Source organism: Schistocerca nitens, chromosome 5, assembly GCF_023898315.1.
Source record: "Schistocerca nitens isolate TAMUIC-IGC-003100 chromosome 5, iqSchNite1.1, whole genome shotgun sequence".
Classification (NCBI taxonomy): domain Eukaryota; kingdom Metazoa; phylum Arthropoda; class Insecta; order Orthoptera; family Acrididae; genus Schistocerca; species Schistocerca nitens.
Genome location: NC_064618.1, coordinates 449,898,554 through 449,924,827, shown reverse-complemented (window position 1 = coordinate 449,924,827; position 26,274 = coordinate 449,898,554). Strand labels below are relative to the sequence as shown.

Sequence of the window (26,274 nt, the reverse complement as noted above, 5' to 3'; positions counted from 1 at the left end):
CACAGAATGGACACTTACGACCATAGCTGTTTTGCGCCTTAAAACTATAATAAATAAAAAAAATAGCCCCCCCCCCCCCCACACACACACACACACACACAGTGCTCCTCTCCCCTTGGCAGTCCTGATGCAGGGGCATGATACCCCTCCTGTCTTTTCCAACAACCACTGCTTGAATCATCAACTTATCACGGACAAGCAGTACCGTTACATTAAGTGTAAGGACTGTGGCTGCAAACAAACTGTTTCCATTTAATTTACTAATTGTAAATGTCATACACATGAATTGTCACCTTGTGAAACAAATGTTGTCAAGATTCAATTGTTTTATGCATTTCCAAGTTATTATTGTTTGTATGGTTCCATTATTTATGAAAAGAAGTTTGTGCACTTCCTGTAGTGGTGATATTTAATGTATCTGGCATTGAGGCCTGAACAGATGGTAGTATAGTAATTGTTTTTCTACATACAAATTGTTTTAAAATGTCCTCTCTTCCAGGCACAAATCAAGAAGGCAACATCATTGGACCTTTCTAATAATAGGATTACAACACTGGGAGTAAGTGCCTCATACATAAGTGTAATATTAGATTCATAATCAGTACTTGAATGTGATTTACTGTATTCTTGTAAATTATGTATATTAAAGAAGCTTTGCTATTATATAAGATGACATGTTTCTGATACAGTAATCGTAATTTCATACATCCCCCCTGCGGGTCCGGGGGTTAGAATAGGCCCGAGGTATTCCTGCCTGTCGTAAGAGGCGACTAAAAGGAGTCCCTCCCCCCCTCAAGGGGGTAGTTAGCGCCTACGTCCAGAGACGGATGGTTCCACGACCTATATTTGCGGTCATTTTGGTTTTTCACTTCTGGTTTCTTCCTTCCTTTGGTTGGTTCCTTTCTTTGTTCTTCTCCATCTCACTGTCTTGCTTACTTTTTCCCTTGCCTTCTTCTCCTTGCCTTCTCTGGTCTCCGCGTCGGTGTTTGAGACAGTCTGTCCTTTCTCTCCCTCTCTCCCTTCTTTTTCCTCTTCTTCCTTCCTCCCTGTGCGTGCCTGAAGGCCGACTCATGCGTTCGCACGCGTAGCCAGTGACGGGGTAACGCGTAATTCCGCGCCCTGGGTAGACAAGTAAGGCACGCACATACCCCCTGGTAAAGGCCAGGCCCAGGGAGGGGTGATTGCCTGAGCTGACACCTTCCGACCATGCCGATTGGTCCCTCCGTCCGTTTCTCAGGAGGTGTGACCTGAGGTGTAAACATTCACCTAAGGCGGGAGTGCCCTCTGAGAGAGTCCCCACAAGGAAGGAGCGCGCCATCGGCAATCATGGGGGATTCCTCCACAATGGATTTCTCTTCTTCTTCTCTCTCGACTTCTGCCCAAAAACAGAAACTTGACCAGCCACCAGTGACAAAAGTACTACCGCCTGCCCCACAGTTCCTCGTAGTTTCTCGATCTGAGGACGGAAAGGATTTTTCCTCTGTCAACCCTTTCGTTATCCAGAAGGGCGTAGATGCCATAGCCGGATCTGTCAAGTCTTGTACCAGGATGCGTAACGGTACCTTGTTACTAGAAACTGAGAGCGCTTTTCAGGCACAAAAACTGCTTCAGGCCACACTCCTGTACACGTTCCCTGTCCGGATGGAGGCTCACCGCACTTTGAATTCGTCTCGTGGTGTGGTATATACTAGATCACTCGACGGATTGACTGACGAGGAGATTCAGTCTTTCCTCGCTGAGCAGGGCGTGACGGCTGTCCGTAGGGTCATGAAAAAGGTCAACAATGACCTTGTACCGACCCGGACACTTTTCTTGACCTTTGATAGTGTTCAGCTGCCGTCGCGCATCAAAGCAGGCTACGAGGTTATTTCTGTTCGCCCCTATGTCCCGACACCTACGCGCTGCTACCAGTGTCAGCGTTTTAATCACACTCACCATTCTTGTTCTAATGCGGCTAAATGTGTCACTTGTGGCAGGGATGCCCATGAGGGTGACTGTCCACCTCCGTCTCCTCGTTGTGTGAACTGTCAGGGTGACCATGCAGCGTCCTCCCGCGACTGTCCCATCTACAAGGAAGAACGCTGTATACAGGAAATTCGGGTCAAAGAGAAAGTGTCCACCTCGGCTGCTCGCAAGCTATTTGCTAGTATGAAGCCCACGCTGCTCCCAGCGGGGACATACAGTACTGTCCTCGCCTCTCCTCGGACTACCAGGGAGGTGGCAACGCAGACATGCGATCTGACCTGCAGCACTACGGTCGTCCATTCAGCCAGTGCTAAGATCGCCCGGTCGACGTCTCCTCTTCCTCCCATCATCCCTCAGACACAAGCACCTTCATCAGCTTCTGCCAAGATGAAGACCCAGAAGTCAGATGCACGGGCCTTCAAGAAGGAACTGTCCCGTGCAGACTTCCTACGTACTTCGAACTCCCAACCATCGACCAGTACTTCCACTAAATGACCTTCCAAGAAGGCTCATAGGAAGCACAGTTCTCCTTCTCCGCCAGGGCGCATTTCTTCTCCTGCGCCACCCAGCAGTTGCCGCCCCAGGCCGTCATCCGTTTCGCCTAGCCGAACATCTGGCCGTTCACCGGCGGAGGAAGCTCCCCCTCCCGGCCATCTTAACAAGATGGCCGATGAACCTACTGAACCAATGGACGATGACTCTCCGCTACTGATAGCGGCGGCAGTGCTCGCTCGAAGCCAGGCCCTCAGCGGCCTTCGAGGTGACCCCTTCTTGCATTTTCTTCTTCTTTTTCTTCTCATGATGGCACTTATTCACTGGAATATTCGCAGCATTCGCTCCAACCGAGAGGACTTAAAGTTGCTGCTCCGCTTGCACCGTCCGCTCATCGTAGCCATCCAGGAAACGAAGCTACGCCCATGCAATCAAATTGCCTTGGCACACTACACCTCTGCGCATTTTGACCTACCCCCTGTGGCAGGTATTCTGGCTCATGAAGGGGTTATGTTGCTGGTCCGGGATGATATTTACTATGATCCCATCACATTGCACACCGGCCTGCAGGCAGTTGCCATCCGAATTACTCTCCCCACTTTTACATTTTACATTTGTACCATTTACACTCCATCGTCGTCTGCCGTTACCAGGGCAGACATGATGCTACTTATTGCTCAGCTACCTGCACCATTTTTGTTAACTGGAGACTTCAATGCCCATCATCCCCTTTGAGGCTCTCCAGCATCCTGCCCGAGGGGTTCCCTGTTAGCAGACCTTTTCAACCAGCTCAATCTTGTCTGCCTCAATACTGGCGCCCCTACTTTTCTTTTGCACACATCTCACACCTATTCCCATTTAGACCTCTCTATATGTACTGCCCAACTTGCACGCCGGTTTGAGTGGTATGCACTTTCTGATACATATTCGAGCGACCACTTCCCGTGTGTTATCCATCTCCTGCATCATACCCCCTCTCCGTGCTCAACTAGTTGGAACATCTCCAAAGCAGACTGGGGGCTCTTCTCTTCCAGGGCGACCTTTCAGGATCAAACCTTCACAAGCTGCGATAGTCAGGTCGCACACCTCACGGAAGTCATTCTCACTGCTGCCGAATATTCCATCCCTCACACTACTTCTTCTCCACATCGCGTACCGGTCCCCTGGTGGACCGCAGCATGTAGAGACGCTTTACGTGCTCGTTGACGTGCTTTAACACCTTTAAACGCCACCCTACAGTGGCGAATTGTATCAGTTATAAACGATTATGTGCGCAGTGTCGTCGTATTATTAAAGAAAGCCAGCTGGGCTGCTTTCACAAGCACCTTCAACAGTTTTACTCCTTCTTCTGTTGTCTGGGGTAGCCTGCGCCGGCTATCTGGCACTAAGGTCCACTCACCAATTTCTGGCTTGACGGTCGCGAATGACGTCCTTGTGGCCCCTGAGGATGTCTCCAATGCCTTTGGCCGCTTTTTCCCAGAGGTTTTGAGCTCCGCTCATTACCACCCTGCCTTCCTCCCCCAAAAACAGGCAAAGGAGGCTAGGCCACCTAACTTCCGCTCCTTGAATCGTGAAAGTTATAATGCCCCATTCACCATGCGGGAACTCGAAAATGCACTTGCCCGGTCACGGTCCTCCGCTCCAGGGCCTGATTCTATTAATATTCAGATGCTGAAGAACCTTTCTCCTGTGGGTGTTTCCTTCTTCATACTTATAATCGTATCTGGATTGAGGGACATGTTCCCGCATGCTGGCGCGAGTCTATTGTTGTACCGATTCCTAAGCCGGGGAAGGACAAGCACTTGCCTTCCAGTTATTGACTCATCTCGCTTACCAGCTGTGTCTGTAAGGTGATGGAGCGAATGGTTAACTCTCGTTTGGTTTGGCTGCTCGAATCTCGATGCCTACTTACCAATGTACAATGTGGATTTCGTAGGCGCCGCTCTGCTGTTGATCATCTGGTTACCTTGTCGACCTTCATTATGAATAACTTCTTGCGGAAACGCCCGACCGCGGCTGTGTTCTTTGATTTGGAGAAGGCTTACAACACCTATTGGAGGGCGGGCATTCTCCGCACCATGCATACATGGGGCCTTCGCGGTTGCCTTCCTCTTTTTATTCGTTCCTTTTTAATGGATAGACAGTTCAGGGTTTGTGTGGGTTCTGTCCTGTCAGACACCTTTCGCCAGGAGAATGGGGTGCCACAGGGCTCAGTTTTGAGCTTTGCTCTCTTCACCATAGCAATCAATCCAATAATGGATTGCCTCCCAACTGATGTATCAGGGTCCCTTTTCGTGGACGATTTTACCATCTATTGCAGCGCACAGCATACATGTTTCCTGGAGCGTTGTCTTCAGTGTTCTCTTGACCGTCTTTACTCCTGGAGTGTCGCCAATGGCTTCCGTTTTTCTGCCGAGAAGACGGTCTGTATTAACTTCTGGCGCTACAAAGAGTTTCTCCCACCGACCTTACGACTCGGTCCCGTTGCTGTCCCATTCATGGAGACAACAAAATTTTTAGGTCTTACATTTGACAGGAAACTTTGCTGGTCTCCACATGTGTCATATTTGGCTGCCCGTTGTACCCATTCTCTAAATGTCCTCCGTGTTCTCAGTGGTATGTCGTGGGGAGCGGATCGAACCGTCCTACTTCGCCTATATCGGTCGATCGTCCGCTCCAAGCTGGATTATGGGAGCTTCGTATACTCCTCTGCACGGCCGTCCATCTTACGCCGCCTCAACTCCATACAACATCGGGGTTTACGTCTTGCGATCGGAGCGTTTTATACTAGTCCCGTCGAGAGTCTTCATGCTGAAGCCTGTGAATTGCCACTCACCTACCGGTGCGATATACTGCTTTGTCGGTATGCCTGTCGGCTACTGTCAATGCCCGACCACCCGTCTTATCGTTCCTTTTTTGATGACTCTCTCGACCGTCAATACGGGTTGTATGTCTCTACCCTGCTACCCTTTGGAGTTCACTTTCGTCGCCTCCTTCAACACCTTGATTTTTCACTCCCTGCAATCTTTAGAGTGGGCGAGAGCCACACGCCACCTTGGCTCCAGGCTCAGGTTCGCGTTCACCTTGACCTCAGCTCGCTCCCAAAGGAGGTTACCCCCGGTTCGGTATACCACTCCCGTTTTGTCAAACTTCGTTCGAAGTTCATTAATATGACCTTCATTTATACAGATGGCTCTAAGACCAATGACGGTGTCGGGTGTTTTTTTATTGTCGGGGCACAAAGTTTCAAATACCGCCTCCATGGCCATTGTTCGGTCTTTACAGCTGAGCTCTTTGCCCTCTGCCAGGCTGTTCTTTACATCTGCCGCCACCGACATTCTGCTTATGGCATCTGCTCCGATTCCCTGAGCGCCATCCAGAGCCTCAGTGATCCGTATCCGGTTCACCCTATCGTGCACCGGATCCAATGCTCTCTTCAGCAGCTGGTGGACGACGGTTCTCCGGTTAGCTTTATGTGGGTTCCTGGCCATGTCGGTATCCCTGGGAACGAAGCTACAGATGCCGCGGCCAAGGCTGCGGTCCTCCAGCCTCAGACAGCTTCTTGTTGTGTCCCTTCATCAGATTGTAGCAGGGTCATTTGTCGGCGCATTTTATCGCTGTGGCATGCCGATTGGGCTGCACTTACAGACAACAAGCTTTGAGCCTTGAAACCTCTTCCCACAGCTTGGACGTCGTCCTCACGCTCTTCTCGGCAGAAGGAGGTCGTTTTGGCCCGGTTACAAATTGGACACTGCCGGTTCAGCCATCGCCATCTGCTGATGGCTGCGCCGGCGCCGTTCTGCCCATGTGGGAAATTGCTGACGGTCCGCCACATTTTAATGTCCTGTCTGGATTTTAATACACTGCGTCTTGACCTTGGTCTGCCATGTACTCTGGATGCCATTTTAGTGGATGACCCAGGAGCAGCTGCTCACGTTCTTCGTTTTATCAACTTGACAAACCTGTCTAAGGACATTTGATAATGCTGTGTGTTTTTTTTTTTTTTAAAAAAAATCCTCTTCCTGTCTATGTCTTTTATAGTATTGTCCCTTTTAGTTGCTGTTTTAACCTTGTGCCTCGCGGTGCATTCCTAACTTAGTCTGGGCGCTAATGACCATTGTAGTTGCACGCCCTGAAACCACAAAAAAAAAAATTTCATACATACTAATTACAGTGAAACCTCTATTTTACGTTTTCACGGGATCCAAACTTAAAAATTGCAAAACTGAGGAAAATGTTAAAACCCCCAAAACACGAGCAAAAACATATGTAATTGGCATATATGATTAAAAATCGTAATCCTCACCAATACATTGTATAAAACCTGTATAAGTGAAGGAAAGTAAATGCGCAATACAACGTTTATACAATAATTTGTGGTAATGAATTTCATCAGTTCTTAAAAAAATGCAGATGTGTAACAGCAAGTGAAAACTCATCAAAAAATTGAAACAGGTATCTGGGTACAGACATGCTATGACAGCAAATTATACATAAAAACATGTGTGTGTGGTCCTTTGTGTTAACCCAGAAAAAAGTAAAAATTGATGAACAGGGTGAGTTAAACCGAAAACTATGAAGTACAGTGAGAGGCTTCAGAATCTAACATGCACATGTGTGTGTTTTCTTACTGCAGCCAGTGGTGGTTTAATTGCGTCTTGCAGACTTCAAGCCGCATACACGCTAAGCTTGAAACATGTTTTCAAAACATGTGTCCAGCTACTTGATGTGAACACCATTTGGAAACATCTTTTGAAGCAAGGTGCAATGTCCTCAACAGTGAGTGGTAACTATTGCTGCTTGCAATCCAGCAGAGGGCAGTGCACAACCTGTTAATGGGTCATCTGCACTGGGGTTTTATTGCACACCGCTGCTTTATGCCCTTTCATAAACGACTCAGCAGAAAACTGCAGCTACATTTGGTAGAATATTGAGAAAGACTCCGTAGAAAAAGAAAATAAGGTTGTTCAAAATGTGAAATAATACTCAAGGCTCTGGAGTGAATCTCCTATCAACAAAAAATTAACATCATGTCTGGTTGTAATTGCTTTCCTGATTTTTTTTTTTTTTTTTTTTTTTAAAGGTAATGATGATACCATATTTGCCAGAAATTCAGAATTGTTAGGTGATATCCAAGTGAAATTATGAAAACTAGAGCTGTCTTCCATATTCAGTTTCCATATGTAGCAAGTTTTTCCCACCAGGTGTTCTGTAATATGTTTTTGCTAACCAAAGATGATGACTGTATGCAAAACAACAAATGGATTTCAGACAACAGCTAATTTTATCTACCAACTGCTATACAAACTAATTTTATCTACCAACTACAATACAAACTCTCCATTAAAATAATACCATAGATAAAAACGAATTAAAAATTCTTTAATAAATGTAACCTTATTCTGTAAAACTATGTTACACTGAGAGATGCTTATGGTCTTCAGGTCACAAGTCACAATAAATAAATAAAAAAAGGATGAATGACGGTGATGTCTTTCATTTTGTTTCCATGAACCTTCGAGTACTAATAATGCAGCGGCACATATTACAGTTCCTTGTCTCTAGACATGACATGGCAGACAACACGAAAACAACACAAGAAATAGCATTGCAGATGATGCGAATACACTGAAAAATGTTTGGACACAGAAACAAGAAACAATGATGGAAACATATGTGAAAAAGTGTAGGAAATAATGTTCTTAACAGAAACATGTTTCCAGTGGAAGTGTGGACGCAGCTTCACACAACTTTTTCCACTGGTGGGCTTTCAACTATCGACTATTGTAAGCGCCTGTGAACAAACTCTGGCATGTCGACTGTTCATTTCCATCGTAGTGTGACATATGTGTGCAGTATGCCGTCTCAAAGCAATGCTGCATTGAAAGTGCCATATTACAAATTTTTTCGCACTTATCATTACATTCCAGTTAATAAAGCATCAACAATTTAAGGCTTCAAAAACTTTTATGATAACTAATTCACAATACAAAATACAGATGAGCAAACTGTAGCATAATGGATAAAGTCACAGTTAGCCGAATTAGAGGTTATTAAGTTCACAACTCACTGCATGCCAGCATTATTATTATTTCTTTTTTCCAACTTAGCAATGTTATCACGTTAATTATGATTGTAATACAATATGTTCTGCAGTCTTCGATGACATTCAACATTTCTCTCTGGGTAGAGAACAAAGGCTGAAATAAATATTTGCCTGTTTATTTGCAAATGTGCGATGATTTCCAAGTGTGTGGTTAGGCAGGAGCCTAAGAGGATAGCTTAAATTGATGCAAGTGAGATGATGAGCAGTAATATTCATATTCTTCCTTGTCACAAATATTTCACATGTTGCACAACCTCAAACATATTTCCATAAAGAGTTCTTGCTACAACTGAGATTCTCCTGTTACTAACACACCCATAAACTGTGAAGCTAAACGCTGCAAGTTGTGTTGTTAACGCTAACCGTGGATCACATCAGCATCTACTCTCTTTCACATCTCCCTTCTTCGCAACAGCTTAAAATATTACCTAACTCCGCCGCCACCCACAGTGTGAATCGTCTGTCTTTTGTGCCACTTATAAATCGTTCAGCTACATCAAATGTCAATAGGAAGAAAATTTGACAAAGTCAAGTGAGATGTTGAGTAAGAATATAAAATTGAGTAAATTTTATTAGGGAGAAACATAAAAATAGGAAATTTTTACCATGAATCTTACAGGTTTTTCACAGGGATGACAAATTTATGGCATACACTCACGAAAAAAGTAAAATCGGAGAACGTAAACGCAAAGTTCGACACTCTACTAGATTACAGTGTAGAAAAGGGTTAAAAGAATGCTGTAAATGTTAGGCTTACCTTTGTGGTAGTAATAATTTACCTGTAGGTATTAAGTGTTGGTTTATACAGCTAGTAATCTACAACATTATACCTTTATTGTTAAAGGAGCAACTGTCTTTTGAAATCAAAATAGCATAGTGGGCAACTTGCAAATTGTGAACAAAATTTTAGAATGAGTACAAAATACCTCTTTATTTGAAACTTGTGTATTTTGAAAACTTTTGACTGTTTCAACTAATCGCCCTTGAGAAATAGGTATTTATTTGTTGTATGTTGGAAGGAAGAAAGATTAGTGTTTTAACCTCTCATTGAGAATGAGGTCCTTAGAGGTGGAACCCAAACTTGGGATTCGACATTGGCAGGGAATGATATCAGCTGTGCCCTTTCAAAGTAACAATCCTGATATTTGCCTGTAGCAATTTAGGAAAATTATGGAAATATTAAACCTCACAGCTTCCATTACACTTGATCAGAGTAATGATAAATTCAGAGCTGAAAGTGGAAGCAGGCAAAGAGATTCATTTCTCAGCAGTGCTAGTGGAAGTTTCCAGATCTTTAAAGTGGGAAAACAAGAGTACTAATGTGTGTTAATGGAATATATCAAGTCCACCTACAGTTCTATTATTTGAAAATCCATTACTGTGACAATCTTATATTTCATTACGGTAGTGTGGCAGTACAGCATGGAAATTTATACAGCATTCTTGATCAGCCACATCAATCTATGGTATAAGAAACTTTTCCAGCACACTATGATGCACTAATTATTACACTCATACACTTCATTACATAGAAAGTATGGATAAACTGTAATCATTTTATAGTTCACAATTCCAGTCCACACCAAGCCATGGTAAATTGTAGAACACACCAAGAGAATAATTTGTATAGTCCATGGTTAAGCAAACCCATCAATAATTTGAAGAACAGCAATCCAAAATGTGGAAATCCAGTAACCAGCTAGATCACAAAATTGCAGTGTGAGGAAGGAAGAGACCTAAGGACAGCACGATTTGAAGTTCCTTGCAGTGGATTGGCATCAATGGCCAGGCCCATGCGATAGCTCACTGCAGGGTGTATACGACCCGGGAGATCCGGGAAAAACCCGGGAATTTTTTCATCCGGGAGAAAACCGGGAAAAACCCGGGGAATTTTTTAGAATTCCAGAAATTTTTCATTGTTTTAGTTACCAGTTAAATTTTTGTGATTTTGACTGGTAAGAACCAATACTCTAACGAAGGATATTACTGTATCCCGCCTCTGCAGAATAATGCTGCTGCAACAAAATATGAACGAGAAAAAGGAAATGCGCCATATACAACAACAAAACACAGTGCTCATACAGGCGTCTGCAAACCAAAGTGTGTCAAAGGCTTTAGGAAGAATATGCAGTGCTTCTTAACAACAAATTGCCTCCGATGAGCGTGACGTGACAGCTGTTTACATTAGATTCATTTGAGCAGTTGCAGGCGGGCTCTTGCGCATGCACAGTTGAGTCGCGTATGAGTAGTACCTTCTCCCGCTTCTGGCTACAGACGTGTGGCTGGGCACCACTATCTAAATTTCTCCGGTTCGGAAATATATCGTAGATCTGAGGCTGATGCACAGATCACTCTGAGTTGTAGTGGGGTGGTGGATAGTCTCCACGTGACGTGTGCTTACGTTTAGTATATTTGCTGTTTCCTCTTCGTTTGTTGCTCTCACATTACATGAAAACAAAACGGATTTCTGTGGCTGGGAGCTACCAAATGAATTAAAATACGTTTGCATAATTACGGAAGGCTAAAATATGTTGTTAGTTTGAGGTTTTATTTCTACCTTTCTGACAGTCAAGCATTAATCGCCTTGCAGAACAATGAACTTATTTTTGTCGGTTTGCTAAAACGATTCGGCTTTTATTAATCTTTTGCGTAGAGGCAGTCAATTTATTTGAAACGAAGTGTTTAATTTCACACTGTTGGCTAGTTTCAACTTGCATTTCAAGTGCACTTTTTCCATCTTCTAGCTCGTATGGCATTATGCCATAATAAAGAACCAAACATGAGATAATACAGTACTGGTACTCAAGAAAATTTACATCCAAATCTGGACATAACGATTGTGCACTTTAAGCCGAATTATGCATTTTAGTATGGTTCACGAAATTCCGATGCTCTTGAAGTATCCTTTGATGTCTTGTTTCTTTTATGACATAATGCAGGATCTTTTAACGAAGATGCGGGCTTCCTGCGTCATTGTAGCTGCGCAGGCACAGTGACGCCTGTTATCTGGCGTTCTCGGGCAACTGCTGAAACAAACCAATTTCTAACAGGTCACAGGAAAATATTGCGAATGGTGGCTTGAAAAGTGTTACTTTCAAAGTAAATTTCCTTTTACGCAAGATGAACTATGTGCGAGAATGTACGATGAATTTCTTAAATCACAGAGCGTTTGACTCTCATTTAAAATTCAACTCTGAGGACAACCATCTAGAAGAATTTCGAGCCCAGAAGATCAGACATTTACGTCGTTATTAAAAATTTTACTGGCACATTTGTGTGATGTATCTTAAAGTGTAACACACGCAAAAAGATCAGCATTATAATGGAAGCTTAGCTTCTCTTGCAGCTTATTAATCTTAAAGACAAATATTATTTATGAAAGCTTTGTTTTTGTTGTAGCAATACTATGTGTATTAATTTAAACCATTAACTTTTCTTTTTTGTGTGTTCGCGCTACTTAAGAGTGATCTTGCTATTGGTTGACTACATCACGTGTCCTGTGATCAGCTGGTGAGATCACGTGACATGAGCCATGACTGGCTTACAAAAGCGCATCGCAATCTCGATTTCATTGCTTCGGAAAGTAACATGCACTGTTTGGTGGAATTCGAATTTATACCTCCGTAACACGAAACAATGTAGCGTACATGTTGCTGCACATCAAAGATCTTTCCAAAACGTGTTTTTATTCCTCCTGGGTTTTGTTTTCTAAAGTGCCGGCAAATTCTACGCCTGTGTAGAAAACCATAAACATTCTAACGATTGAGAAGTTTTACAGTGCCGAGGAAAAGTATACTGTCACTTAAAACGGAAAAAGTGTATTTTCACCCGGGAGAAAGTGTATTTTCAACCGGGAAATCTGGGAAAAATCTGGGAATTTTTTTTTTCCTTGTCCATATGTACACCCTGTCACTGGCTTCTCTTACAGGAGGCCAGAGGAGTTTTTGATGGGATATTGACATCTGCCAGATGACGAAGGTATAGCATCTCTCCACCCTTTAATCACTCTGTAGGATTGGAAGTGTCCTTGTCGATATTGTGGTTGCTGTGTGAGTTTGATTGTCTGTCTTGGCACACAATGTTTTTGTATCCTTTAATTTTGGTGATGACAGGATGCTGACGCCAAAGTTAGGTGGAGCTGGGGTATGTTTGTCGGTCTGTTCTGGAAGTCAGTGGTACTGGAGTAGAAAAGGGTTCCATTCCATGGGGAACAGTTCTACAGTGCTGAACCTGGGGATGTGAATCCACCAGAAATATGAAGTTGTATCAAGCTGGCTCCAAGAGGCCATTTGTCATCTCCAGATGGTTCTGATAAAACCTGGTACGTTCCCAAAAGTGAGAGTCCAAACCTCTGTGCCCAGCATGTAACAGGGGCAGTGGGTGGGATGGCATGGGTTTGTTGAAGGTCTCAGGAGTTCCCAGAGGGCCCAGTGTTGCAGCCATGCAACAGTGATGCCAGAAGTATGCCCCTGTATCAGTGTTGCTTTGTAGTGTCCAGGAAGTGGCGCCTGTTCCACATCTGTACCTTGCCATTGCAACAGTAGAGCACTTGCCCGTGAAAGGCAAAGGTCCCAAGTTCGAGTCTCAGTCCGGCACACAGTTTTAATCTGTCAGGAAGTTTCAAAGTCCTGGTTGCATTCCCATGGGTGTTGCGGCATTGGCAAAGCATCCATGCTGACTGGGTTGATACGCCAGTCTCACAGGAGCAGGCTGTCAACTTGATGTTCTCTGTGATGCCAGACCAATAGGCTTGCCGCCATGTGCATGCTTTCATATGTGCCATTCCCCAGTTTTCGACGTGCAGCAGATTTACTACTCGCTGATACAGTGGGGCAAGATAATGACACGGCTATCGTCATTGTCCACTGTTAGCATCAGTACACCCAGTGACATCTGGACCCTGTTTCTAGAGGAAGACAAGTGCAAAACTCTGGAAGGGAATGGGTGTGTTGTGTTCTGGTCAACCTTGACGAATGTATTTTTGATCCTCAGATCTATCCTTCCCAATTACAGATGCAGTGACAGGGCCTAGTGTTGTAGATGTTGTGCTATTGTTTTCGGGAAGGTGGTTCTTAGTACCGAAAAAGGAGATTTATAGTGTATGGTCTTTTATAAGATGGAATTTTCTGCTGTAAAGGAGTGCATGGAATTTTTAGATGCCAAATATGATAGCCAGTGCTTCTTTTTTGATGTGTGAGTAATTTATCTGGGCTGAAGTGAGTGTTTTAGATGCATGTGTGATGGTGCTAAGTTTGGCCAGGTCATTTACTACTCAGTTTTGGCCTAAGCACTCCACTTCCTCTGGAAATAATTTGCACTTTAGTCAATTTTGTTGTAGCATCTAAAGCAGTAAACATAAGTAGACAAGATGTTGTTCTCTTGTTGCACCACTTACCAATATATCGTCCAGATAATTGACTGTACCCAGTATGTTTTGAGTTGGCTATTCCAGAAAGGTTTGGAAAATTTCTGGTGCTGTAGCAATTCTAAAAGCAGCCTGTTGTAGCTGTACAATCCAAATAGAGTGTTGGTGACTGTGAATCCACCTAATAGTCTTGACGTGATCTCCTCTAGCCTTGGAACAGGATAGATGTCAATCTCTGATCGTCCTTTTATAGTTGATTTACAGTCACTACAAACATGGAGAGCCATTTGATTTTTGTAACACTATCAGTGTTGTTGACTGGATGCAACAGGTGTGAGGATATCTTGTTGCACTAGACAGTCTAATTTGGGCTTGAGGTCATCTTGCAGTGCTACTGGCATTGGTCTAGCTCTAAAGTAGCAAGGTACTGCAGAAGACTGGAAAATCTGCTCATGGTACTAAAGCTCCATAAAAGTTTATCAGTCTAGCCACAAGTTCACAGAAATTGTTATAGGTGACGCACTTGTCATCCCTTCCCACTTGAGACTGAAAAAGTAAAGTTAACTGTTTCCTCGATCAACTTACAAATTGACACACAGAATTCCTCCATAAATGTTCTGTGCCATTCTGTCTCTGACGTAGTCCCATGAAGTAGTTCTTATAATACTGTTGGATTTATTCGGAGATTCAGTCTACCTGTGTGGATGTAAGTGCAAATGGGGCAGCTGATTTACTTTAAATATATCTTGAGATGCATTAAGGCGAATGTATTGACAAACAACATGAAGCAGTGTAGAGGCACACCTTTAGACACAAGTAATGTCAAAATTATGGAAAACTGAGAATGCCAAGAGGTTAGATTAGGATTGCATCTTTATGCCGACTGAAGAGATTGGCCCCCAAAAGAAATATTTAGTAAACTTTGTATAACTTTGGAACAGACTAATAATTTTGATTCGTTTCCTGATGTAAATAGTTTACTGCACAATGATGTGGTAATAGCAAGGCTTTTTAATGACACTGAGGCTTCCTCTATCATTTTTTTATGCTCAAGGTGGCATTTAATGATTAATATTTGATAAAGGTAATTTCTTAGTTTCATGAAGGATGTAGGTGTTATTTCCTTAACCAAGTGGTGCAACAGTTAGCAATTGAAATCGTACTTTGCAATAACGACAGTTGTTTATCAACCTTTGAACTGAATCAGTATAGCTGTAGAGAATGAATGTCCACACTTGCATAACTGAAAAGTCCATCTTGACAGTGTGTAGCAGGTACCCACTACAACAAAGTACACGATCACTGGAACTGGTGATGAACTCGAAGTTATCGTGGATAATCAGCAGCACTGTATCATGAGGCTGTGAGCTCATGAGCTGTCAAGATGCAAGTCCAGTCATGGGAAAGGCTGACGGACATCTAGTGACTGATGTGATCCTGGCAAAGGTGTGGTGATATACAATGTCTCATAAATAGCAGCAGTGACACGCATTGTTGTCCGAAGCGTTGACTCGAGGACAACTGGCAGTTAGTCTGGAGCATAACTATAGCAGCTGGTGGTCGGTCTGCAGTTTGGAGCATAACTCATTGTTGAGAGGCTGAGCGGCAATCTTAAGTACCACGTGCACAATGTTGTGTGACCTTGCGGATGCAAATAGGTGCCTGCAAATGCAGTGCTGTTTACCATGACCTGTGTGCCACATATTGGTGCGGCTTGTGCCCCCAGATGCTGTGGCAGCTGCAGGAGACTCCCAAAAGTACAGCAGGAGCCATACCTGGCCAGTGAAGCACATCCGTGAGTGTAGTATCACCCTTTGTTACTATAGTTGGTAGATCCCTGTCATTAGAATTGCCAAGTAGGGTTCACTCTCACAACTTACTCATAGTTCCCAAAACCACTGGTGTACTTCAGTGCCATATTGCATTGACAGTCTCACTGCCTGTGTTCTGAATGTGGAAAAAACCTGTCACTCGTCTCTGAAGCATTCTGTACTGCTGCTCAAGAAGCGAGTTATGCTTCTTAACTGCAGTTTGCCAATGCAGTGTTAAAATGAAAAATAAAAAGTTGTCCAAAAATAAGAGGAACGTCACAAAACTTCACCTGAATGTGAGCTACATAATGATTTTCACACACTAAACCCAGTGAAAAAGATCTCAAAATTTTAAGCGTAGTGAATTAAGATGATTAGATGGTACCACTACTGTTGATGTCGTTTGGTATTTTAAAACAGAAAGATGAAAAAAATGTCCATCCCAAAAAGCTTTATGCTTAACTTGATGGTACAACAAAGAAAGTACTCAGAGGGCCGACTTTTTTTTATACAATGCTGTTATTGTGCAAAAGTACGTGGTGCTTTCAGTAGGATTGTAACCTTTGTTTTATCAACTATAGAGAATAGAGACAAAGAATCAATAAGAGCATAGGTTTTTTTCATTTACCACTGAATTGGTACCAGCAAGAAGTTTTATTGAATTGTTGTTTATTATTAGTGTGTGTGTGGGGGGGGGGGGGGGAGGAGGTTTTGTGGTTGCTGTGTGTAGGTCTTCAAATGTGGCTGTAACATCTGTACACTACTGTACCATTGGTGGCATGACATTGTGCTGCTTTTGCAAACTTCTACTGCATGTCCTTGTTTACAGCTCTTCGCATTCTGCATTTCCTTATGCGGGCACTGAGTGGGCATATGCTTAGCGAACAATCTGATGTGGACATCCTGGATACCACTTCCTATTATTGTTGTAGCAGGTTTGGGCAGCAGGGGGACTAATGAGAAGACAAAGAGTCAGATACATGCAACTGCTGATTCGTTGTTTGGGCTTTTTAAATGGAGGTCACAGTTTCAATCTGTGGGATGCATACGTAATTATTGCATTGTTTACAATTTTGATTTTCACACAATAATCAACTCTCAATATTCTGCTCTCTGAAATTAGTTTCCTGTGCAGCATATAATTGATGCCTTAACAAATGTTAGTCTAGCTGTTAAAACGTGTTCATTTCTCATAATGCTTAGAGAACAAAGTATGGATTTCAGACTGTGGTCATGTTATTTACCTGAAATTGGAGCTGCAGATGTCTTAGTATGTCTCATTATTCTGTGTGGATGAAATTGTGTGAATAATGGTAGTGAATGCTGTTCTGGATTGATGAATTGCTCTTGCATAAGCTGTTGCTGCTCCAGAATGTGCTGTTGTTGTACCTGCTGTTGCATCTGAAGTTGCAGCTGTTGCTGCCACAATGTCATGAATTGATGAATTCCATATGCATGATCACTGAACTTAGTTTATTGTGTTCACACACACATGCATATGCCCACATGTGCACATGCGTAAACACACACACACACACACACACACACACACACACACACAGAAGTTGAGTCCTCATTGTCATGAAAGTACAGTGTAAGTAAGGTAGAGAAATAAGCACAGCATGATATGAAATGTCTTGCAGGAGCCAGGTTTTATCTCTGGCTTGGCATCAATGGCCAGCCTGTGACATCCCCAGTGACATCTCTTACCGGTTGCCAGAGGAAACAGTGATAGTGGACATTGCAGGGCATTGTCATTGCTGTTGAATGACAGAGATATAGCACAAATCTGTTTAGTTTTGATTAATAACAAAGGGCACTGAAGTTAGCACTTAAAGCACAAAGAACACTCAAAAATATTTGAAAAATGCCAATTTCAAAACTGCCAAAAGCTGCTGCTGTCTGAAACACTCACTTCAGTCTGGTATTCAGTGGTCATAAAATTTTTGTTTTATTTCTGCCCTGAGAAGTGTTTAGTAGGGCAGACATTCTGTTTCTGAATTTTGTCAGGTCTTCCATCTAAATGCATATGGGATACATACTTGCTGAAAATTAGATTTTGGACAGTTTTTTCGGATGAATTTTGGACTGTTTTTTCGGATGATTGTGCACCTCACAGTGTGTTCATAGCACTTTTTCGATGCTGGTCATTCCATAATGTCTAAAATTCTGAGAGCTGAAAGATTTGAAAACCTTGACTTCGTCTTTTCTGACATTATTTGAAAACTAGTACATATTCTTGTGACACTTAGCAAATATTCCCTTCTCAAAGAACTGACTTCTATCACAAAGTGAACAATTTCTTTATAGCATTGTCCCAATCTGTAATGCTGTTTTGACTTCAGTCTGTCTACCTTGGGATCTAGTAAATAACGAAATAACAAAGATTTTCTGTGTAGCGTTTTCTTTATCATCACATTCTAATGTACTGAATATCATATTCCAGATTTCAGCCAGTTATCCTATTTGTCAAGGGCACTTAAGTTTCTTGACATCTTTTTCTATTCCTTTGTTCTCAGTTAGAAAGTTTTCCCTTAACATTTTGGTCTTTTTGTAACTCTTTTTTGGTCTCTATATTTTCAGTTGATACTTAAATTCAGAGAGAGAGAGAGAGAGAGAGAGAGAGATTTCTTTCCAATTCTGTGGCTTTTTGCACTGGAAGTTTCTGCGGCTAAGTTAAAAATAATCGAAGAATCTCTTCATGGCTATTGAGTCTTCAACCTCACTAACCTGCCATTGCTTATTTGTGTTCCCTTATGCTTAGATGTTGATTTATTGTTTTCATGTAACATCGCCAGTGCTGCATCACTGGTATTGGATGCTGTGTGCTGCTTGTGCCACTCTGTCATTCACTGACACTGCCTCTCGGACCTTAACAGCGGCACCAGTTGACCATTGCCAGGGACCTGAGGATATCTCATTCTGAGTTATAAGGCATTGGTATCACTGATTGCTGCCGTCAGGGGGAATTGCAGTTCCACGCAGAGTAAAATGTCTTATCAGATGATGCAAAGCCAGTGGGTACCAAATTGCATCAGTAAGTGCCTTCTGATGTAAAATTTCTCTCTGGTCATTCCATGTTGCCAGATCAGTTCTGGCTGTAACAGTCCACTTGGTCAGTTATTTAACACAATTCAGTACATACACCAATACAGAACTTTTTATACACACACACACACACACACACACACACACACTCGCATGCGCGGGCGTGCGCGCTAGTCGGTGAACCTTGATAACCAGTAAGTAAGTTGATGTTTGAAAATCATGTGCTCCCTCTGGTTATCTCCAGTACTACTGCTAGTGGCCATGCACAAGTTGGAGGGCAGCCAGAGGAAAATGTACAAGGTCCGGCAGAAAAACCTCCCCTTTAAGGAAAGCTAATAAAAACAAAACCAAATAAGGTAGAACAAATTTATTTATACTAAATAAAAGTACATATTATGCCATTTTAGAAAATACTCTTATGGTCTTACTTTTTAAATAAAACATCCCTTAAATGGGTTCCTGCACTGTCGACACACTGATTGAGTCTTTCCCTGAAGTTATTCATTACTCTTTGAGTCATTTCAGGTGGAATAGCTTCAACCTCTTGTGTAATTGCTTCTTTCAGGGCTCGTAAAGATTGTGGACGTTGTTCATAAACTTTTGCTTTTAAATAGCCCCAAAGAAAGAAATCACAGGGCGTTAAGTCCGGCGATCGTGGGGGCCAGCCAATGTCTCCACGCAACGAGATCACATGTCCAGGAAACATTTCCTTCACCAATGCCAGTGACTGCCGCGCTGTGTGGGCTGTAGCACCATCTTGCTGGAACCACACGTTCTCTATTTCACCAAAAAGCTCCCTTAGTTGCGGTTGGAGAAAGTCGCGGAGCATGGCACAATAGCGTTCACTGTTGACGGTTAAATTCCTGTCATTTTCTTCGAAAAAGTAAGGACCGATCACTCCGGAATTGTAAACAGCACACCATACTGTTAATTTAGGGCTATGAAGTGGTCGTTGATGAAGTTCTTGGGGATTGTGTTCACACCAGTACCTGCAATTTTGGCTGTTCACTGTTCCGGCAAGGTGAAAGTGTGCTTCATCAGAAAAAATCACAATATCGTTGGGACGAATGTTCCGAAGAAGGTCTTGGCACAAACTTACACGGACACCACAGTCTCGTTCACTCAGTTCCTGCGTAGTTACAATTTTGTAAGGATGCATTTTAAGATCTCGATGCAAGATTCTTCTCACACTTCGATCAGATATCCGTAATGCTGCCGCATGCTTTTTAGCGGATCGTCGAGGAGATTGTTGAACTGAAGCTCTAACTGCATCAATATTTCCGGGGCCTGTTGCAGTCCGTGGTCGTCCAGGTGGTTTCCTTTTTAATGCGGAACCTGTCTCACGAAAGTTAGCAACCCAAGAATAAATTGTTTTCTTATCGGGAACAGGGTCCCGTCGTCCGAGCGTAAAGCGAACGCGAAAAGCACGTTGAGTATTAATAGGCGATTCGCCATTTTGAATAAAATCTTCCACTACGAAGGCACGATGTTCACCAGACCACGCCATGGCGTACACTGAAAACGGCACGTAGGCAGCTACTTAACGACGCGCCCTCCACCACTCTGCTCCTTCTACTGTCCGCTGCACGTTACTTTGTAATCGGGGAGTTTTTTATGCCGGACCCTGTAGAAGCTGTCATTTGACCAGAGTTGAGTTGGGAAACGGATGCAAAGTTATCAAGTCGTTCATCATGAACAAGTATTTCTGGTACTATTATAAGCACTAATGAGGAAATGGAAGAGGCACTTTCTTGACAAAAAAGTGTGAAAGGACTTTCACTTTATAGTTCTGCCATATTTTATGTGCTACGTAAAGCACCATTAGCTCTGAAAACACAGTTACATATTTAACCAGGAAATTGGTTATATATATTTCATTGGCATACATACTTTGCAGGCTACCATATGGTGCATGGTGGAAGGTACCTAGCACCACTACTAATCATTTCATTTCCTGTTCCACTTGCAAATAGAAAAACAACTGTCAATAGGCTCCTGTACGAGTCCTAATTTCTTTTATCTTTGTGACACTTATACACAGTTATGTTGGTGGCAGTAGAATTTTTCTGTAGTTAACTTCAAATGACAGTTCTCTAAATTTTTTCAATAGTGTTTCTTGAAAAGAATGTTGCCGTCCCGCCAAGGATTGCCATTTGTAGTATCTCTGTAGTACTTGCACATTGATCGAACCTACCGGTAACAAATCTAGCACCTCACCTCTGAATTGCTTCAATGGGTCCTTTAATGTGACATGATTGGGGTCGCCAAAGCTTGAATAGTACTCAAAAATGAGTCACATTAGTGTTCCATATGCAGTCTTCCTTACCAATGACCCACACTTTCCTAAAATTCTGCCAATAAAGCAAAGTCAACCAATTGCCTTCCTTACTGCAGTTCTTCTCCCCCCCATGAACCATGGACTGGCCGTCGGTGGGGAGGCTTGCGTGCCTCAGCGATACAGATGGCCGTACCGTAGGTGCAACCACAATGGAGGGGTATCTGTGGAGAGGCCGGACAAACATGTGGTTCCTGAAGAGGGGCAGCAGCCTTTTCAGTAGTTGCAGGGGCAACAGTCTGGATGATTGACTGATCTGACCTTGTAACATTAACCAAAACGGCCTTGCTGTGCTGGTACTGCGAACAGCTGAAAGCAAGGGGAAACTACAGCCGTAATTTTTCCCGAGGGCATGCAGCTTTACTGTATGATTAAATGATGATGGTGTCCTCTTGGGTAAAATATTCAGGAGGTAAAATAGTCCCCCATTCGGATCTCCGGGCGGGGACTACTCTAGGGGACGTCATTATCAGGAGAAAGAAAACTGGCGTTCTACGGATCAGAGCGTGGAATGTCAGATCCCTTAATCGGGCAGGTAGGTTAGAAAATTTAAAAAGGGAAATGGATAGGTTAAAGTTAGATATAGTGGGAATTAGTGAAGTTCGGTGGCAGGAGGAACAAGACTTTTGGTCAGGTGATTACCAGGGTTATAAATACAAAATCAAATAGGGGTAATGCAGGAGTAGGTTTAATAATGAATAAAAAAATAGGAGTGCGGGTTAGCTACTACAAACAGCATAGTGAACGCATTATTGTGGCCAAGATAGACACAAAGCCCATGCCTACTATAGTAGTACAAGTTTATATGCAAACTAGCTCTGCAGATGATGAAGAAATGTATGACGAGATAAAAGAAATTATTCAGGTAGTGAAGGGAGACGAAAATTTAATAGTCATGGGTGACTGGAATTCGTCAGTAGGAAAAGGGAGAGAAGGAAACATAGTAGGTGAATATGAATTGGGGGGAAGAAATGAAAGAGGAAGCCGCCTTGTAGAATTTTGCACAGAGCATAACTTAATCATAGCTAACACTTGGTTCAAGAATCATAAAAGAAGGTTGTATACCTGGAAGAATGCTGGAGATACTAAAAGGTATCAGATAGTTTATATAATGGTAAGACAGAGATTTAGGAACCAGGTTTTAAATTGTAAGACATTTCCAGGGGCAGATGTGGATTCTGACCACAATCTATTGGTTATGAACTGCAGATTGAAACTGAAGAAACTGCAAAAAGGTGGGAATTTAAGGAGATGGGACCTGGATAAACTGAAAGAACCGGAGGTTGCAGAGAGTTTCAGGGAGAGCATAAGGGAACAATTGACAGGAATGGGGGAAAGAAATACAGTAGCAGAAGAATGGGTAGCTCTGAGGGATGAAGTAGTGAAGGCAGCAGACGATCAAGTAGGTAAAAAGATGAGGGCTAGTAGAAATCCTTGGGTAACAGAAGAAATATTGAATTTAATTGATGAAAGGAGAAAATATAAATATACAGTGAATGAAGCAGGCAAAAAGGAATACAAACATCTCAAAAATGAGATCGACAGGAAGTGCAAAATGGCTAAGCAGGGATGGCTAGAGTACAAATGTAAGGATATAGAGGCTTCTCTCACTAGGGGTAAGATAGATACTGTCTACAGGAAAATTAAAGAGACCTTTGGAGAGAAGAGAACCACTTGTATGAATATTAAGAGCTCAGATGGCAACCCAGTTCTAAGCAAAGAAGGGAAGGCAGAAAGGTGGAAGGAGTATATAGATTGTTTATACAAGGGCGATGTACTTGAGGACAATATTATTGAAATGGAAGGGGATGTAGATGAAGACGAAATGGTAGTCATGGGGGGATACTGCGTGAAGAGTTTGACAGAGCACTGAAAGACCTGAGTCGAAACAAGGCCCCGGGAGTGGACAACATTCCATTAGAACTACTGATGACCTTGGGAGAGCCAGTCATGACAAAACTCTACCATCTGGTGAGCAAGATGCATGAGACAGGCGAAATACCCTCAGACTTCAAGAAGAATATAATAATTCCAATCCCAAAGAAAGCAGGTGTTGACAGATGTGAAAATTACCGAACTATCAGTTTAATAAGTCACAGATGCAAAATACTAACGCGAATTCTTTACAGACGAATGGAAAAACTGGTAGAAGCGGACCTCGGGGAAGATCAGTTTGGATTCCGTAGAAATGTTGGAACACGTGAGGCAATACTAACCTTACGACTTATCTTAGAAGAAAGATTAAGAAAAGACAAACCTACGTTTCTAGCATTTGTAGACTTAGAGAAAGCTTTTGACAATGTTAACTGGAATACTCTCTTTCAAATTCTGAAGGTGGCAGGGGTAAAATACAGGAATCGAAAGGCTATTTACATTTTGTACAGAAACCAGATGCCAATTATAAGAGTTGAGGGGCATGAAAGGGAAGTGGTTGGGAATGGAGTGAGACAGGGTTGTAGCGTCTCTCCGATGTTATTCAATCTGTATATTGAGCAAGCAGTAAAGGAAACAAAAGAAAAATTCGGAGTAGGTATTAAAATTCATGGAGAAGAAGTAAAAACTTTGAGGTTTGCCGATGACATTGTAATTCTGTCAGAGACAGCAAAGGACGTGGAAGAGCAGTTGAACGGAATGGACAGTGTCTTGAAAGGAGAATATAAGATGAACATCAACAAAAGCAAAACGAGGATAATGGAATGTAGTCAAATTAAATCGGGTGATGCTGAGGGAATTAGATTAGGAAAGGAGTTTTGCTATTTAGGGAGTAAAATAACTGATGATGGTCGAAGTAGAGAGGATATAAAATGTAGACTGGCAATGGCAAGGAAATCGTTTCTGAAGAAGAGAAATTTGTTAACATCGAGTATAGATTTAAGTGTCAGGAAGTCGTTTCTGAAAGTGTTTGTATGGAGTGTAGCCATGTATGGAAATGAAACATGGACAATAACTGGTTTGGACAAGAAGAGAATAGAAGCTTTCGAAATGTGGTGCTGCAGAAGAATACTGAAGATAAGGTGGGTAGATCACGTAACTAATGAGGAAGTATTGAATAGGATTGGGGAGAAGAGAAGTTTGTGGCACAACTTGACTAGAAGAAGGGATCAGTTGGTAGGACATGTTTTGAGGCATCAAGGGATCACCAATTTAGCATTGGAGGGCAGCGTGGAGGGTAAAAATCGTAGAGGGAGACCAAGAGATGAATACACTAAGCAGATTCAGAAGGATGTAGGCTGCAGTAAGTACTGGGAGATGATGAAGATTGCACAGGATAGAGTAGCATGTAGAGCTGCATCAAACCAGTCTCAGGACTGAAGACAACAACAACAACTACTGCAGTTCTTACACGTTTGTTCCATTTCATATCACTTTGCAGCATTATGCCTAGATCTTTAATCAATGTGACTGTATCGAGCTGCACAGTACTAATATTATATTAAAATATTATGGGATTGTTTTTCCCACTAATTTGTCCTAAATTACTTTTTTCTGCATTTAGAGCTAACTGCCATTCATAAAACCAACTAGAAATTTTGTCTAAGTTTTCTTGTATCCTCATACAACCACTCACTGCAAATGGCTACCCACACTGTCTATCAGGTCAGTTATGTATACACAGAACGATAGCAGTCCTACGACACTTTCCTGGGGGCATTCCTGATGATACCCTTGTCGCTGATGAACACTCGCCATCAATGCCAACATACTATGTTCTATTACTCAAGAAGTCTTCAAGGCACTTGCATATCTGGGAACCTACTCTGCATGCTCATACTTTTGTTAACAGTCTGCAGTGGGGCACTGTGTCAGATGCTTTTTGGAAATCTAGAAATATGGAGTTTTCTTGTTGTCCTTCATCCATGGTTAACTGGATGTCATGTAAGAAAAGAGCAAGCTGAGTTTCATAAGAGTGATGCTTTCTAAATCTGGGTTAATTTGTGGAAAGAAGCTCTTCTGTCCAAAGAAATTTGTTTTATTAGAATTGAGAATATGCTCAAGAATTCTGCAGCAAACTGACATTAAGGATATTGGTCTGTAATTTTGTGGATCTGTTCTCTTAGCCTTCATATATACAGGAGTCACCTGCCCTTTTTCCCAGTCACTTGCGAGTTTCTGCTGGGTGAGAGATTCATGATACGTGCAAGCTAAGTAAGGGACTGATGCCATAGAGCACTGTTTGTATAACAGAATTGGGATTCCATCAGGACCTGGTGACTTATTTGCTTTCAGCTCTTTCTGTTGTTTGTGTATGCCAAGCTTATTACTGTGCCCTTCATACAGGAGTCTGTGTAATTGTCCAAACAACAGTACGAGGGCCGTGTGAAAAGTCCGTGCAAAAATAAAAACTCCTCATGTGTTTGGGGTAAACGATTTTTATTTTTCGACATAGTCTCCTTTTGGACTTATATACTTCGTCCAGTGCTCTTTTAATTTGTTGATCCCTTCCGAATAATACGAATCGTCCATTTCTGCAAAATAGCTATTAGTTGCTGCAGTCACCTCCTCGTTTGAATAAAATATTTGTCCCACCAACCATTTCTTCAAATTGGGGAACAAATAGTAGTCTGAGGGAGCCAAGTCTGGAGAATAGGGGGGATGTGGAACAAGTTGGAATCCTATTTCCAATAATTTTGCGACCACATCTGCTGAGGTGTGTGCTGGTGCATTTTCGTAGTGGAAAAGGACTTTTTTGCGGTCCAATTGCCGGCATTTTTCTTGCAGCTCGATTTTCAGATGGTCCAATAACGATGAATAATATGCACCTGTAATAGTTTTACCCTTTTCCAGATAGTCGATGAGGATTATCCCTCATGAATCCCAAAAGACAGTCGCCATAACCTTTCCAGCCAAAGGAATGGTCTTCGCCTTTTTTGGTGCAGATTCTGCCTCGGTAACCCATTGTTTAGATTGTTGTTTGGTCTCAGGAGTATAGTAATGTATCCATGTTTCATCCACAGTAAGGAAACGACGCTTAAAGTCCTGCGGATTCTTCCTGAAGAGCTGCAAACCATCCTTGCAACACTTCACACGATTCCGTTTTTGATCGAGCGTGAGCAAACACAGAACCCATCTTGTGGATAGCTTTCTCATGTCCAAATGTTTATGCAAAATATTATGTACCCATTCATTCGAGATGCCCACAGCATTAGCAATC

General features: G+C 42.5%; 1 protein-coding gene across 4 annotated transcripts in view; it reads left to right on the top strand.

Annotated features, from left to right (window-relative positions):
• The window catches only part of LOC126259350 (leucine-rich repeat-containing protein 59-like), an 85,853-nt gene that overhangs the window by 25,429 nt on the left and 34,150 nt on the right, over positions 1 to 26,274 (top strand). For all 4 annotated transcript variants that reach the window (XM_049956071.1, XM_049956072.1, XM_049956068.1 and 1 more), the window contains exon 3: positions 500 to 559. In XM_049956071.1, the coding sequence (XP_049812028.1) occupies positions 500 to 559 (60 nt within the window). The remainder of the gene's footprint in view (positions 1 to 499; positions 560 to 26,274) is intronic.